The 19,233-nt window shown below is 39.7% G+C and overlaps 1 protein-coding gene across 1 annotated transcript in view; it reads left to right on the forward strand.

Annotated features, from left to right (window-relative positions):
• LOC127360873 (NACHT, LRR and PYD domains-containing protein 12-like) overlaps window positions 1-19,011 on the forward strand; it is a 41,654-nt gene extending 22,643 nt beyond the window's left edge. The window contains 6 exon segments of the mRNA XM_051395295.1: window positions 11,112-11,285; window positions 12,183-12,356; window positions 12,515-12,685; window positions 16,927-16,973; window positions 17,125-17,369; window positions 17,371-19,011. Coding sequence (XP_051251255.1) covers window positions 11,112-11,285; window positions 12,183-12,356; window positions 12,515-12,685; window positions 16,927-16,973; window positions 17,125-17,369; window positions 17,371-17,682 — 1,123 coding nt within the window. The 3' untranslated portion in view covers window positions 17,683-19,011.
• Window positions 19,012-19,233: the final 222 nt, after the last annotated feature.

Below are 19,233 nucleotides of genomic sequence, written 5' to 3' on the forward strand. Positions count from 1 at the left end.
ATCAGATTCAAGACCACATATGGAAGTGGGCTAAATCTGATTTGAGTGTTCACACTACTTCTGAAGAAGTCTGACCTGGTCTGAAGTCTTGACCCCAAAAAGATCCGATCTGGGCCACTTTTGCCTGCAGTCTGAACGTGGTCCTAGATACCAGTAAGCAGACACATGTTGGACCCTCGGTCATGTGATGGGACGTTTACATCTCAAATAAAATGTAACATCCAAAGATAATTAAAATATGGCTTAATGTGCTTAAAATGCACAGATAAAAGTGCTAAATCAACACATTACACAGTTCAGTGTGTAACAATTATACAAACCAACATATTACACAGCATTGGATTCAGTTTGCAGCATTAAAATATCAAGCTAATGGTTGTAGCATTAGTGAATGGCGTCTGCCATTGTGCTAGTTAGCATCTTCAGCTAGCGCTTAGCATGGTAAAGACGATCGCTCACCGATGCGTTTCCTTCGTGAGGGAGACGTCAGGTCTCTCCGACTGCACTCTCACAGGTCCAGGGCTCCACACTGGATTATTTCAATCAGTTTTTAATCAGTTTTCAACAACTTTTATCGCTTTATCTTCACGAGGTAGGAATCGTTGTCGACGCGGGGTTTCCTCTCTGTTCTTCCAGGAGCTCAAGGTGACGTGAACTCTGCTCCGTGCAGGTCAACAGTCCGAGCTTCTTCCTGATTGGCTGACAGCGCGTCTCCAACCCATCTCCTTCAAAATAAACTTCCTATTTATTTTCTCTTTATCTCAGTTGAATTGCTTTTTAGACAAATATCAGTTTTTAATCTTTAACATTAATAACGTACTTCATGAATTGACTTTTTAATATAGCTCTTTTTAATATAGATTTTTAACCTTGGTTACACTTACTTTTAATATGTATTTGTGAATTTGATTCATTTTCATTGAGTCTGAATTTTATCTCATTGAGTTATTTTTCATTTTCTGTTATTTTGGTTTATTTCCAGTGGAAATTGAGTTTTCTGAACTTTGTCCTTCCGTAGCTCCCGAACTTCTGTAGCTCCTTCGTTTGTGTTGTTTCTGTTTAGTCACCCACCCCACACACACTTTTTACTCTGTTTAACCGATTCTATATAGTTTATATAGATTTGTTATTAAAATTAAATATTTTCTGGTAAACTGTAACAGCTCTTTTAGTAATTGTTTTGTTTTTGTAATATGCACATTGAGTTACATATACTCTGTAATGTTTAAATGAATTTATCTATATGTATTTTCAGAAAGATAATGAAATCACACAGTGTTGTTTTGCATTGCTGAGGAAGCAGAGGTGCAGGAAAAAAAGAGCAGAAGGAAATGAATGTGCTATATTGTCTTCTGCAGGAGCAAATAAATGCTGGTTAACAGTTCTGTGAGTCGTCCTCTGTTTATGCCCAATCCACACACCTGTTACACATATAAAATAAAAAGTTTCTGAATGACATCACATTGTAGGAGCGAATTATAAACTCACATATACAGTATGTATGTATAGAAGTTATTGTTTACTTTTACATAGTAATTATCCAAATATTTGAGAGGTCTTTCTTGTTTGTTAATCAAAGTCAAAGAGAAATTATAATTCAACATAATACAGATGAACATTAGGTTTGAAGCGTTCCAGCCTTATGGATATGATATTTGCCAACAAGACACATAAGTTTCATAGCAGCGTTAATGGGTTGTGAGTTAATATTACAATTTACAAAGAAGACCGTGTCACCTCTGTGCAGTTCCATAAAGTCACCAGCAGGTGTCAGCCTATGAGCAGTGTATGGGAGGAGCCAGATTATTTTGGCACCTTCTTCTAAATGTTTCAAAGTAGAAAGTTCATTAAAACGTTCAAAGTTCATTCAGCTTTTTTCATATTTTTTATATTGTGTACACAATTGCAGTTCAAAACTCAAGAAACTTTCATCCCCTTGCTCTCTTGAACATAAAAACATAGGAACAATGTGTGCCGGTATCAGAGTTAAAATGCACTTTATTAAATCTTACTTTTAACATGTATTTGTGAATTTTATTCATTTTCATTGAGTCTGAATTTTATCTCATTGAGTTGAGTGTTCAAATGTTAACACAAAAGCTGATTTTTAAGCATATCGGTGAAAGGGGCCCCGGGTTGTACAGTTAGAAAAAGAACATGAGACTGCACGTGAGTACTGATATATAAAACTATATTAGACAACCATGAGCATAAAACCTGAGTAGATCAAAGTTTGTACATTTGTTCCACGATGACCAAAGATGATGAATTTAGTTTGTTCAGATCAAAGCCACTCTTTACACCTTGGAACTATTTTTACACAGATGCTGAATTTGATCCTGAAAGACTCTTGTTTCACATTTGAACACATTTTTTGTTCACAGAAAGTTTTTACCACCAAAGTTCAGTTTTAGACTCAGAGTTGAATATTTGTTCATATTTTAATATTTGAGTCATAGAAACACTTTTCCTCTTATTGTGGGTTCAAAAAGAAGATTTGAAAAACAAGCAGCCACATTTGATTTGAGCCAATGTTTCTCAGAGTTATAGAAGAAGATCAATTCTTCCACCCACCTAGAGCCGGGGTCTGTCCAAGGTTTGTGCCTCTGTAAAGGAAGTTTTCAAAGAATGATGTTTTAATGTTTTATGTTTTTATGTGTTTAAATATGTGTAGTCATTGGTGTGTTCTTTCTATCTGTATGTCTCACCCTGTGTTACTGTTATTGCTACTGTGGCAAAATCAATTGCCCCACAGAAACAAATAAAGGACTTATACAGGCACTCACTGAGTTAACATGAACTATGTGGTTTAGCAATAATGGCCGTCTAACAGGAAGACACATGATGAATGTTCCTCTATCTGAGGGGGAAGAGAAAGAGGAACAACATAGTCAACAGACGTGGTACAGAGAGACTTTGTTATTTCTCACAAACAGTTTAGTTTTTTGTTTTGGCCACAGAAAATATTTTTTAAAGGCGGATAACAACATTTTATTACATTTTCCTTTTGGTGTACGAGGAATACAGCATCCTCCAGGTGAGTTAAGTAGTCCTCTCCAGGGCCTCTGTCTGCTGTATGTTGGCGGGCATCAGAAATGTTTGATATCTGTATATGTTCATTGTACAGAGGTCATATATGATGGGAACTGCCTTTCTGTATGTGTGATATCCTTTAAACTGGAGAGTGTCAGAGGTTAGAAGAGATCATAGAGAGTGGGATCAACACGTGAGTCAAAACCAAGCTGGAGGCCTTCTCCTCTGGGGTTGAAAACAGAGATTTACCCCACGACACGGCAGGTTTAAAGCTCCCTGTGGTGGAGGGTCGGGCCTCTGACTCCAGTATGGGGACTGACCCTCAACCAGTAACCAGAGGCCTCAGGGACCAGTCCATCCTCCTGTAGACTTGGATTAGAGGAACACAGGATGGAGTCAGGCCACCCTGGGGGAGTAAGGAACAACAGGTGTTACACTATATTATATTCTATCATTAGATTATTATTACTGCTGTATTTGGCTGTTGTAGCTGCTCAGGTGGAGCTGATTTCAACTATTTAGGAAGGACTGTGACTAATTATTATTGTCATTAATCTAAATTGTACAACTTGAGAATATATTGAGAAATGCCCGTTAAAATCATCCAGAGCCCACAGTGACACAATGTTGTCTGACCAACAGTTCAAAGCTGAAAATAGTAAAAGTAGTAATACTACACTACAGAAATACTGCATTACAACTTAAAGTGCTGCATTAAAAGGTTCCTCAGTTACAGAAGTATTCAGCACAATGTAGTTGAAGCTACCAGTCTCTCTCTGCAGACACTCACTCAGTCTTATCTCACTCCCCACAACTGTGACGTCACAGCCACTTCCTGTCCACAGTTTACTTTCACTTTGTGAGCTTGTCGTGTCGCAGCTTCTTCTTCTGTCCATGTGAAGGTTAGTAAGAGACACTTTTCACTGTTTGACTCCTCAATGACTCTTTGTTCATCTTGTTAGTTTAGTTCAGTAGAAAGAGCAGAAAACTCTACTAACAGTCAATTGAGAACCAACATGGAGGAAGAGTGTCCTCCATCTTACTGTCAGTGTGTCACTGTTCAAAGTAATCAGAGTACTCACTGACAGTACTCAGAGTACTCACTGTATGATTTCTGTCTGTCTTTATGAGCTCACCTTATCAATGTAGTTGAAGTATGTAAAGTGAAAGTAGTCAGTGTACAGAATGGCCTCTGTCAGTGTTGTATTATTATATTAGTGGATGATTATTATTGATGCATTAACATGTAATCAGTACTTTAATGTTGGAGTTGCTGCAGGTGGAGCCAATATGAACTACTTCAAATACTTTTGGCTGCTTGAATGTAAAATAATGAATTCTATTTTATAAACTGATCCCATGTTTGAAAAGTAAGCAGGAAGTAAAGCTGTCAGATAAATGCAGCTCCATGAGGCCATCTAGTGGACTGATAGTAGAAGTAGAGCAGCTGATGGCAGCTTTCTGCTCTCATTCTTCCTCAACACTGACCAATGAGAACAAGCAGCATCTCCTCTGGCCAATAACAAACCACTATTGATCCATGTATTGATTAGTTTGCAATGTGTGACAGTGATGAGAAAAGGCCATCAGTAGTTCCCAGAGTTCACAGTCATGTTTTCTAACTGCTTCTTTAGTCTGAGCAACAGTCTAACAAGCCAAAGGGATTCAACTGACACTGAGATGAAACAGAGAGAAGCAGCCAATCAGTGGAGAAGCAGCTGATAGTTTTACAGGAGAAATGATGTAAATCAGTGGTTCCCAACCTGAGGGTCAGGACCCCCACTAGTGGTCACCAAAGCTTCATGGGGGGTCTGTAGGTCGGCCTATATCTCAGCATCTGGTTCACTTCTGTGAAGAAAAGTCAATGTAAAGTAAACTGTCTAATAGATCAATGACCAAACATCAGGGACAAGAAAACAGTGAATTTGTCCAAAAAGAAGCATATGAAGTATTTATGATTGTTAAAATGATAAAAGATACATAACACAGACAAACTGTATAAAAAGTTCCCTAAACAGGAAATAATCTGCTCAGAATTCATCAGAATCAACTTCAACTTCTTGCAGTTACTGAGTTCAATATTTGGGTTGATTGTACAGTTTTGGATATAATATGAAATATGTATAAAATATGTCACTCAGTCAGGGGTCGTCAGTTTACTCTGATAGAAAAAGGTTGGGAACCACTGATGTAAAGGATGAATGAGTGATGATGAGTTCTCAGTGCTGATCAGTGATTGGACTGATGCTTTCAGCTCTGCTCTCAGTGTTTCCTCTACAGATGAAGGTAGAAAGTCTCTGGGAGCTGATGTGGATGTGAATTCAGCAGCAGCTGCCAAGGTAACAGGATTGATTTTGGATTATTGGACTAGCTGCCACTGCATGCTCTGACTGGATATAGTAGACTTGGAAAAAGAGCAACATTTCAACTGTTGAGGAGCTTTTCAAAGTCAGTCAAATAGAAGTGAAACAGCAACATGAAGTGTATTCCTCTAGTCTTCAACCAACCCCACAGACTAAAGAGCATTGTGAATGTCATTTCTTAGATACTGCAGCTCAAAGTGCCAACAACATTTCTACTCTGCCATGGAAACTGTCAGATGAGTGGATTCAGTAATGAGCTGAATGAGCCGTTTATATCAGCCAATAGAGTCCTATTGTCCTATTGTGTGTTAGAAATATACAGTCTGCATCTCCAGCATTTACACACTGACAGATGCTAACTTGCATTTGTTGGTCAATTAGCATAATTAGCATTAATAATCAGCTATATGGACAATATTTTAGTAATTGTTTGGATGATTTAGACAATATAGGAGTGTTTTTTGGAGGGTTATTGACGATGATGAATCAATTTCTGACATCTGTGGCAACATTTCATCTCAGAGTGAGCTGATTTTTGAGGATTTTTTTGTCAATTTTGAGATTATTTATTTGCTTAATGCATAACCACAGCTGCAGAGACACAGGTCAAAGAGAAAATGCTGCACAGCAAAAGAACACCAGCAGAAATTTGAATAAATATCTGAACAGCAATGACAAAGAGCTTCCTAAACTGCAGTTCCAATGTATTATGCATATAAATAACCTCAATATTAGTGAACCTGGAGTTCAAATAAAATAAATTAAAGTGCAATTTTGTATTTTGTAAATGTCAGAATTTGATCCATCATCCTCAGCAACTTCCAAAACCACTACTATAGTATCTGTTGAAATATTCTCCATACAGACATACATACATGCTTATTAATGCTAATAATGATGCTTGAGTTGGAATCTGTCAGTTTCTAAATGCTGGGGACCCACACTGTACATTTCTAACATAAAACTTTGGTACTCAACATTTCTGAGTTCACGTTGCTGCGAGTCGACTAATCCCTCCAATCAGAGCTGTGTTTTTGTCATGTGACTGAGAGGAATGATGGGAAATAATGTGTGATCTCTCCCAGCAGGTTGCTGTGTCTGTGTGAAGGTGTGGGCTCTGCTATGGATCAGTGTGAGGACAGAGAGGAGGGAGTCCCTCCCTCTAAAAGCACTCTGTGTGGGGAACATGACACAAGGACCAAAGCTCAGAGGTGAGATGAGGATCTCTAACTGTCCATGACTCTTCTCCATGTCACAAAGGCTTTGATTCTCCATTTGAAACAAAGACATTTATCTGAGCTAAAGTACATAGCTGTCAGTATTCAAACAGGGCTGGACAATCTGATCTCAAATCAGTATCAGGAGAAACATTCAGCTTCATAATGAGAATTGTAACAGTAACATGTGTTTGAATCAATCAGAGCAGATTTCCTTCCTCATGTTGCTCACTGCTGATGTTTGTCCTGATTCATTCCAGTCTGACCAGTTCCACATTCTGCTCTTCTGGACTGGGAGCTGATTGCTCACTGGTTAGATGTTGTAGCTGCTCTCACTTTAATTATATGGAATTCAGACAGTGTGTTGAAGTGTGTGACATCAGTAAATTGTGTTCAGTAACACGTCCATAATGTCAGTAATTGAAGACATTGTTCTTATTGTCCAGCCCTGTATTCAAACATTTCAAATTATACATCATTTCACAAAGTCTTTGATTCAGTGAGAATGTTTCTGAATATGTGAGCTTTAATGAATTTCTTTCTATCAGGATCCATCAGAGACCAGACTGTCCTGAACCTGAACCCAGCTGTGTGTCCATGAAGAGTGATCGCTCTATGGATGATCGTATGTACTTCAAAGATGGCGGCCATTCTGTTGATCAAAGGTGAGGATTTCAAACTGATGGTGAAAATAAACGTATTTTTATCAGACTCTCAGTTGTGAAATCTCTATTTTTAAATGTTTTAAAATGTCTTTGAATGGACGGTGATGGTTTGTGTCTGATCAGCTCAATTTACAACAGCCTCAGTTTCACAGTGAACAAATAGTTGCAGCAGTTTATAGAAACTCACTGCTTTGACACCACGTCTGTTCCTCTGTTTATCCTAATGGGACCGATATGGTCACTCCACTCCATCATTTCCCCGCCTATACTGCACACTGCACTGAATACAGCTTTAAAATACACAGTGAAACATGTCTAAATCAAACACTGACTTTATAGAAATCCTAACCAAGAACTCCCTGGGTACAAATACACTGTGTACAGTCGGTGTATTCAGTCACTGGTTCTGTCTCAGTGTGTTGTGGGTGCAGTGCAGAACTGATCCTGTTTTTCTGTCAGGAGGAAAAAACCTGAACCCAGCTGTGTGTCCATGAAGAGTGATCGGTCTAAGGATCATCCTATAAACTTCAACGATGGCCGCCACTCTGTTGATGAAAGGTGAGGATTTCAAACTGATGATAAAAATAAAATAATGTGTTTTTATCAGACTCTCAGTTGTGAAATCTCCAGTTTTTCAACCTTTACTGACTCAGATGAAGTTCTCTGAGCACCAACACTCTTTCAGCAGCAGCTGCATCACACTCACACAATCAAACACATTCACACTGGGAGCTGCCCAGTACAACCAGTCTGATATAAGCAAACACTGAGCAGCTCCACTGGAGCAGCTGGAGGCTCTAGGTGCCTTGCTCCAGGGCACTTCAGCAGTGTACAGTGAGGGAGGGAGAGCTATATGGAGGGGTTGGTGAGAGCTGTAGGGACTGAACCAAACTGAGCTGTTGATTCTCAGTGGGATCAGCAGGACTAGTAAACCTTTACCACTACAGGGAGTCATCAGATTCACTGTTCACATCCAAATATCACTTCATGGACCTTTACCTTGTGTTTGTCTCTGTGTGGACAGACATAATGTGAGCTCATTCTTCATGATTCCTCCACAGAGTGGACCAGGAGACCTCAGAGGTTCCCAGTGGTCAGTCTGCCCAGCAGCATCAAACACATCTGGACTCCATATTTATGGTCTGTACATGGACAACAACTACTTTTACATCTATTGTGTTCACAATAATCTCCATGCTGCACTTTTTAGACCAGTGGATTGTCAGTCTGTCCAACATGGATCTGATGTTTGCTTCCATGATTTGACTTTGATTGAGTCATTCATATAATATTCTGTTCCAGCTGCTGGAGGACAACATTGTCACTTTTGTGAAGAACGAGCTGAAGAAGATCCAGAAGGTTCTGAGTTCAGATTACCCAGAATGCTCAGAGAGTCAGAGGGAGGATGAGGAGGTGTTGGATGGTGAGGATGAAGAGCAGAGGAGGAGCAGCAGAGAGGCATTTCTGAAGATCACAGTGCACTTCCTGAGGAGAATGAAGCAGGAAGAGCTGGCTGACTGTCTACAGAGCAGTAAGAGGATTTTAACAGATTGAACATGATGGAAAGAGGAAATGGAGGCAACATGGGAGAAGTTTACTTTTAAAACTTTGCTGATAATATGATGCACACATTGTATCAGATCTTTGAATTCTTCTGGACTGAAAACAGAAACTGTTTACAACTGATGAGCTGAAGAGATTCAAGGGGGGAGGAAAATAAATACCATCTTGATGTCTTAAAGTTTATATCCATCAGATTTATTGGAGCTTCTACTTATTAACTACATTTCTTCTTTGTTCATTCAGGAACTGTTGCTGCAGCGTGCCGACGTGAACTTAAATCTAACCTGAAGAAGAAGTTCCAGTGTGTGTTTGAGGGGATTGCTAAAGCAGGAAACCCAACCCTTCTGAACCAGATCTACACAGAGCTCTACATCACAGAGGGAGGGACTGCAGAGGTCAATGATGAACATGAGGTCAGACAGATTGAAACCACATCCAGGAAACCAGACAGACCAGAAACAACAATCAGACAAGAAGACATCTTTAAACCCTCACCTGGAAGAGATGAACCAATCAGAACAGTGATGACAAAGGGAGTGGCTGGCATTGGGAAAACAGTTTTAACACAGAAGTTCACTCTGGACTGGGCTGAAGACAAAGCCAACCAGGACATACAGTTCACATTTCCATTCACTTTCAGAGAGCTGAATGTGCTGAAAGAGAAAAAGTACAGCTTGGTGGAACTTGTTCATCACTTCTTTACTGAAACCAAAGAAGCAGGAATCTGCAGGTTTGAAGAGTTTCAGGTTGTGTTCATTTTTGACGGTCTGGATGAGTGTCGACTTCCTCTGGACTTCCACAACACTGAGATCCTGACTGATGTTACAGAGTCCACCTCAGTGGGTGTGCTGCTGACAAACCTCATCAGAGGGAAACTGCTTCCCTCTGCTCGCCTCTGGATAACCACACGACCTGCAGCAGCCAATCAGATCCCTCCTCAGTGTGTTGACATTGTGACAGAGGTCAGAGGGTTCACTGACCCACAGAAGGAGGACTACTTCAGGAAGAGGTTCAGAGATCAGGAGCAGGCCAGTAGAATCATCTCCCACATCAAGACATCACAAAGCGTCCACATCATGTGCCACATCCCAGTCTTCTGCTGGATCACTGCTACAGTTCTGGAGGATGTGTTGAAGAACACAGAGGGAGGAGAGCTGCCCAAGACCCTGACTGAGATGTTCATCCACTTCTTGGTGGTTCAGTCCAAAGTGAAGACCATCAAGTATGATGGAGGAGCTGAGACAGATCCACACTGGAGTCCAGAGAGCAGGAAGATGATTGAGTCTCTGGGAAAACTGGCTTTTGAGCAGCTGCAGAAAGGCAACCTGATCTTCTATGAATCAGACCTGACAGAGTGTGGCATTGATATCAGAGCAGCCTCAGTGTACTCAGGAGTGTTCACAGAGATCTTTAAAGAGGAGAAAGGACTGTACCAGGACAAGGTCTTTTGCTTCGTCCATCTGAGTGTTCAGGAGTTTCTGGCCGCTCTTCATGTCCATCTGACATTCATCAGCTCTGGAGTCAATCTGCTGGCAGAAGAACAAACAACATCCCGGTTGTCTGAATTAATTAAAGACAAAGAAAATCTAAAATATCTCCACCAGACTGCTGTGGACAAGGCCTTAGAGAGTCAACAAGGACACCTGGACTTGTTTCTCCGCTTCCTCCTGGGCCTTTCACTGCCGACCAATCAGAATCTCCTACGAGGTCTGCTGACACAGACAGGAAGTAGCTCACAGACCAATCAGGAAACAGTCCAGTACATCAAGAAGAAGATCAGTAAGAATCTCTCTGCAGAGAGAAGCATCAATCTGTTCCACTGTCTGAATGAACTGAATGATCGTTCTCTAGTGGAGGAGATCCAACAGTCCCTGAGTTCAGGAAGTCTCTCCACAGATAAACTGTCTCCTGCTCAATGGTCAGCTCTGGTCTTCATCTTACTGTCATCAGAAAAAGATCTGGACGTGTTTGACCTGAAGAAATACTCTGCTTCAGAGGAGGCTCTTCTGAGGCTGCTGCCAGTGGTCAAAGCCTCCAACAAAGCTCTGTAAGTACAGAAATAGTTGGATGTCTGTATTATCACTTAAATACTCTGCTATCTTTTCGACTTAAAGAGATTATAAAGACATTATATATCACCAACATTGGGAACTCCTCACTAGCTGATATCATTTTTACAGAACTAATTTAAAGTGTTTTTGGTTTTGGCTGAGTGATAAAGTGCTGGTCACAAATGTTATTTTTCTTATTGTTGATCATTGTCTCTACAGACTGAGTGGCTGTAACCTCTCAGAGAGAAGCTGTGAAGCTCTGTCCTCAGTTCTCAGCTCCCAGTCCTCTAGTCTGAGAGAGCTGGACCTCAGTAACAACAACCTGCAGGATTCAGGACTGAAGCTGCTTTCTGTTGGACTGAAGAGTCCACACTGTAAACTGGAAACTCTCAGGTCAGAATTTGTCAACCTGTTCAACTGATAACCACTTTAAACCTGAATAATGTTGATGGTTACAATTGTAATCTTCCTAACATTGTCTCAAATCATTGTTTTGTTTATTTAGTTTGAGTCTCTTTCCTTGAACATGTTTATTATGTAATGTGTTTTTGAAACTCAGATCAAATATGCTACTTAACTGAACTCTAACAAAACAGTGGGCCCACACACACACACACACACACACACACACACACACTCTCTCTCTCACACGCACACAAAAACAAAAAAAGGCCTGTGTTGCTCGGTGCGGTGCGGCAGGCAAAACCTTATCCTCAGTGACAATTAACAGTCACAAAGAAAATCCAACTCATGGTCTGGAATAAGTCCTGGAGAAACAGTTAATGAAGAGATGAAGATGAAAGCCAACGGCAGCAGAAGTAAAGTCCTCCTCAGGAAGCACGAAACAGTCCTTCCCGTTCAGCAATGGCGTCCTCTTGGCTCGATTCTCCCGCCCCTTTTTTGTTCACTCCCTTACCTACGGCCAATTACCAACAGGTGACATTGAGTGATACCTGCAGCAACCAATCAAATGAAACAGCATGAACCAATGACACAAATCTGAAAATTCATGTTTAGTTTACCACACACTTTTCTTCAGCTACTATACAGAACAGTTTAATGTAACTATTTAATGAACTATTTACACTCTACTTTATTTATTATGAATTTATGTTAATCTATCGGTTAACATTTCATCTTTCACTGCTTTTAACCTAAATTGCTCTCAGTTTATTTGCAATACTGAATTATTTATTTAATTCACTGAAACAATTATTTGTATTACAAATTAACTTGTTTTAACCCCTGTACTTTTACACTGGACTACATTTTGTTTTGTGTGTTTTTCAGGCTGTCAGGCTGTCTGATCACAGAGGAAGGTTGTGCTTCTCTGGCCTCAGCTCTGAGCTCCAACCCCTCCCATCTGAGAGAGCTGGACCTGAGTAACAACAACCTGCAGGATTCAGGACTGAAGCTGCTTTCTGTTGGACTGAAGAGTCCACACTGTAAACTGGAAACTCTCAGGTCAGTATTCGTCAACCTGTTCAACTGATAACCACTTTAAACCTGAATTATGTTGATGGATACAATTGTAATCTTCCTAACATTGTTTTGTTTATCTAGTTTGAGTCTATTTCCTTGAACATGTTTGTTATGTAATGTGTTGTTCTGTGTGTTTGCAGGCTGTCAGGCTGTCTGATCACAGAGGAAGGTTGTGCTTCTCTGGTCTCAGCTCTGAGGTCCAACCCCTCCCATCTGAGAGAGCTGGACCTGAGCTACAATCATCCAGGAGACTCAGCAACAAAGCTGTCTGCTGCACTGGAGGATCCACAGTGGAGACTGGACACTCTCAGGTATGAGGCGGATCAATACAGTAGTAGTAGTCAGGTGACAGAGAAAAGGTGATGAAATTTCTGTTTTTCTGGACCGATGTCTTGATTCGACATTGGAAAATAGGACAGTGGTTTATCCTGATGGGTTGGTGAGCATCATGGTGGGTTGATATTTGTCAATGTTGTCACGCTGCAGGTTTGTGGGCTCATATCATAAATAGTTTGAGATATTTTGATGGTTGTCATCTGCCATCAGCATGTGTTACCTTTTAGTCCAGAAAAACTAAAGGCGTCACCTAAACTATTCAATTCAGTTCAGTTCAGTTTTATTTGTATGTCACCAATTCATAACAGAAGTTATCTCAGGACAGTTTTCAAATAGAGCAGGTCTAGACTGAACTCCTTATAACATTATTTACAGAGACCCAACAGTTCCCACCATGAGCAAGACCTTGGAGACAGCGGCAAGGAAAAACTTTCTTTTCCGCCCTGAAGGAGAGAGAGAGAGAGAGAGAGAGAGAGAGAGAGAGAGAGAGAGAGAGACAGACAGAGAAAGAGAGAGAGAGAGAGAGAGAGAGACTAGAAATAACTGATGATGAACATGAAGATGATGACAATGAAAACAACGATGGACAATAATAATAGTAACTATAATAATTTTAGAATATAATAAGATTAGAATGATAATAATAATAATAATAATAATATCAGTAATTTTGAGGCTCCACCAGGATCGATGAGAACCTGCAAGAAGAGAAAGCACAAGAACTCCGGGGAAGAAGTGAAGTTAGTAACATGCATTAATGGGACATGAATGAGTGCAGAAAGAGAGAGGAAGAGAGGAGCTCAGTGCATCATGGGAAATACCCCCGATAGTCTAGGCCTATAGCAGCATAACTAAGGGATGGTTCAGGACTCACCTGATCCAGCCCTAACTATAAGCTTTATCAAAGAGGAATGTCTTAAGCCTACTCTTGAATGTGGAGAGGGTGTCTGCCTCCAGAACCACAACTGGAAGCTGGTTCCACAGGAGAGGAGCTTGGTAACTGAAGGCTCTGGCTCCTGTTCTACTTTTAGAGACTATAGGAACCACAAGTAGCCCAGCATTCAAAGAACGTAGTGTTCTAGATGGGGTAATAGGGTACTATGAGCTCTTTAAGATATGAAGGGGCCTGACCATGAAGAGCTTTGTAGGTGAGGAGGAGGATTTTAAATTCTATTCTAAATTACTACTGATGTGAGATCAGTTGTGTTTAATGCAGGGAAATGTATATTTGCTATGTTTTTTACAAGATATTGAATTTTCCTGTGTTCTGAGCAGTCCTTGAACACCTCCTGCTGTATGTTTTGTTGTTTATTAGAGTATTCAGGTGTCAACCTGTCATTGTCCAATCAGGGTCTATTAGAGATGAGTATGAGGTAACCTACCGGATTCTGAGAGGATTAAAAAGAGAAACGGAGATGTAAAAGAGAGATAGAGAGACGCTCATCCGCTATGCCTGGTTCTGCTCCATCATACATTTTATCCCGCTCCACTCACCACTCCGCTCAAAAAAAAAAAAAAGGACTTCAACAATGTCGCCTTTTTCTTGTTCCACATTATCCCCATCTGTTACTTTTACAGGAATAGCACACTTGTACGACTTCTCAGTTTCTTTTCTGAAGTACACATTAAACTCCATAGTTTTGAAAGAAAATAGTGTGGGTGTGCGCGTGCAGGTGCAAAGACTGGAGCTACCTTTAAAAAAATTGCCGCTCAACACAAAATCCTTTTGCTCCCCGCTCCGCTCATATGCTCTGACAGGGACTAACGTTAGTTTCACAACTTTGATCATCCGCCACTGGACAGAGGTTGTGAACTAAACAAACAACGTTGCTATCCAGTGTGCGTGTAATCAAAAAGGATGGAGATGGAGAGTGTTATTTTGATCGTGTGTTCTTTGCGTAATGGATGTGGAGAACTGTTCAATAACGTTTAAATAGTCAGAGATTATTTCCTTGTGGTTTGCGTAAAAGGATTTTGGAGTTAATAGAGTCGCGTGTGACATAAACGTAGATGGTGCAGTGACTCAGGTTCATGCCAGCTGAACAAATCTATTGCATTGTTATAGCGTTATTGTGAAGTTTAATTAATAGCGCATATATTCATCTGAGAACTGATGATGTCTGTGTGTTACAGACCCTGGCTGTGTGCACTGAAGTGTATATGACAATAAAGTAGTGAATCTCAATCTTTATTTATTTTTAAAATGTATTTTAAATAGGCCTATAGGCTCATAGGTTTTTTGTCCAAAAATACCAAACAATTTTTTCACAGCACCCCCTGTTCAAAATGACTTCCAGCGGCCCTGGGGTACAAATTAGAGTTAGATTAGAGTAGCAAAATTCAACTGCTCTTAACTCATCCTATAGAATAACATTTATCAGTCATCAGCTCATCATCTGTGTCACCTGTATTGTTACCTGTGTTTGCTTTACTAATTGAGGCGCCATCTTGTGGTTACATAAAAACACAGCAATCCAGGCAACAGAACAGAAAAACTAAAGGCGTCACCTAAACAACAATTCAGTTCAATGTCACCAATTCATAACAGAAGTAACTACTGCACTCAGGTTCAACTCAAGGAGTGAGTAAATGTAAATAATAATAATGTAAAAAGGTAAACACAATTTCACAATCAACAAAAAGTAGAATCACAGTTCAGATTCATTCCAATATATAAAAGAAATAAAAGAACTGAAAGTGAAAGTGTTTCTTTACAGCTTATTGCTGTCTGATATCAATGTTGGTCAAAGTCCAGTCCAAAAGCTTAGTGTGTATCCATGTCCGTCCAAGTGTATTCAATGTGTATGTGCTACCCGGGTAGAATGTGTGTGTTTGTTTGTACGCTTGCTCAGATCTTATCTTCAGGAAGATGATGAAGATGGAGAATTCCAGATACTCTCTAACCCTGCCTCGCATCCCACAGGAAACCCAGAATGTAGATCCAGCAACTCAAAAAACCAATTATCTCTCATCAATTACTGTACAGTATCTATCTCTCTTTAACTCAAGTGTAACTTATAACAAAAGCAATGATGAACTATATCCTGAGACCTTAAAAGCTTAGACATCATTGTGTTTTGTTTCCTTTTTACCCGTATTAATAAATCATGTTACACAATTATCTCTTATCTCTAATCAATCATGTCTCTCATTCATATTCACCCTTATGTATTTTTAATCATCTCAACATGAACTGAAACACATTATTTATATCAGGAAAAACCCATATGTATACAAATCATGAGCATTAGCCCACATATAGCATATTTTTAACTCTGACTTTAACACTGAACATGGCGCCCAGAAATGTAAACATTAGCATTACACTAAAAATAAATGCATTTCTAAAACACAACTCAGCATATTAACTCATTTCAGTGTCTCCATAACATTTACAGTCCAATTGGTTTTTGTTGATAAGAAAATTGCTTAATCATAACCACACAGAAAAATTACATGTCTGCTAGCAACGTAGCATGCTAACTAGTACACTCTCCAGAGTCCTCAATCATATAAACAAAAGAAAGCAAATCCTCCGGTCGCAGCGGTCTGGCAACAACTTCGCTCCAGTACAGACTCATAAACATGAGAACAACAATATTTCTTCCATAAAATGGAATTAACTAACTTCACTCGTGAGTTGTTAGCATCGGGCTTAGCTGAGGTGTTTTTGATCCCAGCATGCAACGCTCACGTCTACTGGATTTACTACATATCACATCCGTAGTGCGCCCTCTAGCGGCTATTTTAGGCAACTACAGTCATCTTGAAACAGTTTCCCTCATAAATTCAGATATTAAAATCAAACTTATTAACTACAAATAATAGTTGGACTTTCATAATGTACGCTAACTATAGTTCTTTGGCTGTTGCTAACTAGCATTAGCTTCTAGTGGAAGTAAATGCAGAGAAATATTATATTTAGTCGGCTCTTACCAATTCACCTCCCATGTTAAACTGTTTAAAGGTAATCAATGTAAACATTCTGTTACAAATATAATACTGATAATAATAATAGATCATCAATAAGTGAAAATAATGAGCTGTAGCCATCGGCCAATAAGAAGAAGCTCCACTGAACTGAAAGACTATCAGCTGATTAATAATAAGTGCTCCATGTGAAGATGTAAGTCCATTTGTAGAGAATAAGCTCTGTGTATGAGAGCGATGTAATGTCCATGTTTCCATGCTGCTCTGACCCCCCTCCTCCTTTCAGGGTGGAGCCTGCTGGAGTCCGATGGTTGAGACCAGGTCTGAGGAAGTGTAAGTGTGAAAACAAAGCAGCACACATTCAACCATCTTCACACTGTGACATCACTCATTCACAGCTCTGATGTCATCATCAAAGTGTCAATCAATGATCAGATGATAGATCAATAACTGCAGCTGTATTGTGTCTTGTTCTCTCCATCAGATTCCTGTGAACTCACAGTCGACACAAACACAGTGAACAGAAACATCAAACTGTCTGACAACAACAGGAAGATGATTTATGTGAAGGAGGATCAGTCATATCCTGATCATCCAGACAGATTTAACTTCTGGCCTCAGCTGCTGTGTAGAAATGGTCTGACTGGTCGCTGTTACTGGGAGGTCGAGTGGAGAGGAGAGGTTTATATATCAGTGAGTTACAGAGGAATCAGCAGGAGAGGAGACAGTGACAGACTGTTTGTTTGGAGGGAATGATCAGTCCTGGAGTCTGGAGTGCTCTGATGATGGTTACTCTGTCTGGCACAATAAGAGAGAAACATCCATCTCCTCCTCCTCCTCCTCCTCCTCCTCCTCCTCCTCCTCCTCTGGTAGAGTAGCAGTGTATGTGGACTGTCCTGCTGGCACTCTGTCCTTCTACACAGTCTCCTCTGACACACTGATCCACCTCCACACCTTCAACACCACATTCACTGAACCTCTTTATCCTGGGTTCGGGTTCGGGTTCTGGTCTGGTTCCTCAGTGTCTCTGTGTCCTCTGTAGGAGGGAGAGAGAAACTTTCTCACTGCTGACCAGATAGTTCAGTCTGTACAGGATCACACACAGCTGATGTTAGTTAGTACCAACCTGATGTGTTTACTGTAATAGAGGAGGAAGAGGAGGCTGAAGGAAGAGAAGAGCAAAGGATGCTGGGATGAAGGGATCATGTGTGAGGGTAATGTGCAGCCTGCAGACGTAGAGATGAAAGAAATGATAGAAAGAATTGATCTTCTTCTATAACTCTGAGAAAAATGAACATTTTTAGGATCAAATGTGGCTGCTTGTTTTTCAAATCTTCTTCTTTTTGAAAGCACAGTTAGAGGGAAAGTGTTTTTATGACTCAAATATTAAAGTGTGAACAAATATTCAACTTTGAGTCTAAAACTGAACTTTGTTGCCTTAAAACTTTTGTTTCTGTGAAGAACAAATGCTAACGTTATCTTGTCAGCACCATAATGTGTGCTACCAAACAAAGACACATACTCTCCACTAGAGCCGCTGACTGCTAGCTCAACGTCCCAAACAGAGAAGATCACAACAATAGCATGTCTTCATAAACCACCCTTGTTCGTCTTCATACAATATGTTGGGAAGTTGCAGTAAATATCAATACAATATGTTCTATATCCCTTTGTGTTGTGTCTCTCCTTCGTCTGTTAAGATAACTGAACATGTTGTGAGTCTCGAGGCATTGTCAGCCTTTATATCTCATTTGTAAATGCTTAATAAGCCATAGATAGTGCTCACTTTAGATCAGCTTGTGCAAAATACTTAATTAAGGAGTAGTAAGTGCTTTGTAACTGTGAATTCCTGCATTAATCACTGTTTATAGGCCATCATTAGAAAATGAATTTGTTGTGAGTTTTATAGAACATCTGCTAACACAGTCACTAATCATTAATACATGTCTGAATAGTGGATGTGCAAGTGCATGCAGAAATGTACAGTACAATGAAGAGTAAAACATTTATAACTGTGATTATAAACCACATAGTAATGACTATTTACAGCAGAATCATGCTTTATAAATGATGGATTCAGTATTTACTAATCCATAACTAATGTGCTTATCAATGATGAATAAAACATGTTTAACTGTGTTTATAAACTACATACTAATGTGTATTCATGCGTTATAAATGATGATTTCAGTATTTATTCATGCTTAACTAATGCTTAATAGTGTGTACTCATTATAAAGTGTTACCCAGATTTATTCAAATATCATTCAATTGGTTCAATTCGTTAAAACATTAATGAGAAACAGGACTTTCTGACATTAATGGGTGTCAATCTGGTTAAACTTTAATAAAATGAATAAATCAACTTCAATCCAGAACTCTTGTGAGTCTGTTTAAGGAATAGATGAGAGATAGATTTGATTTCTGTTTTACAGAAAGAACATAATGGAGAAATATGTATTTTTTTGTGACGGTGTATCAGAGTTAAAAATTCACTATTAATTCTTACTTTTAATATGTATGTAACGCCCATTAGTTACACACACAGTGCAATCCCCAGTTTTACAGTTTAACAATGTGTAGAGCGATACAG

Source organism: Dicentrarchus labrax, unplaced genomic scaffold (assembly GCF_905237075.1).
Source record: "Dicentrarchus labrax unplaced genomic scaffold, dlabrax2021, whole genome shotgun sequence".
Taxonomy (NCBI): domain Eukaryota; kingdom Metazoa; phylum Chordata; class Actinopteri; family Moronidae; genus Dicentrarchus; species Dicentrarchus labrax.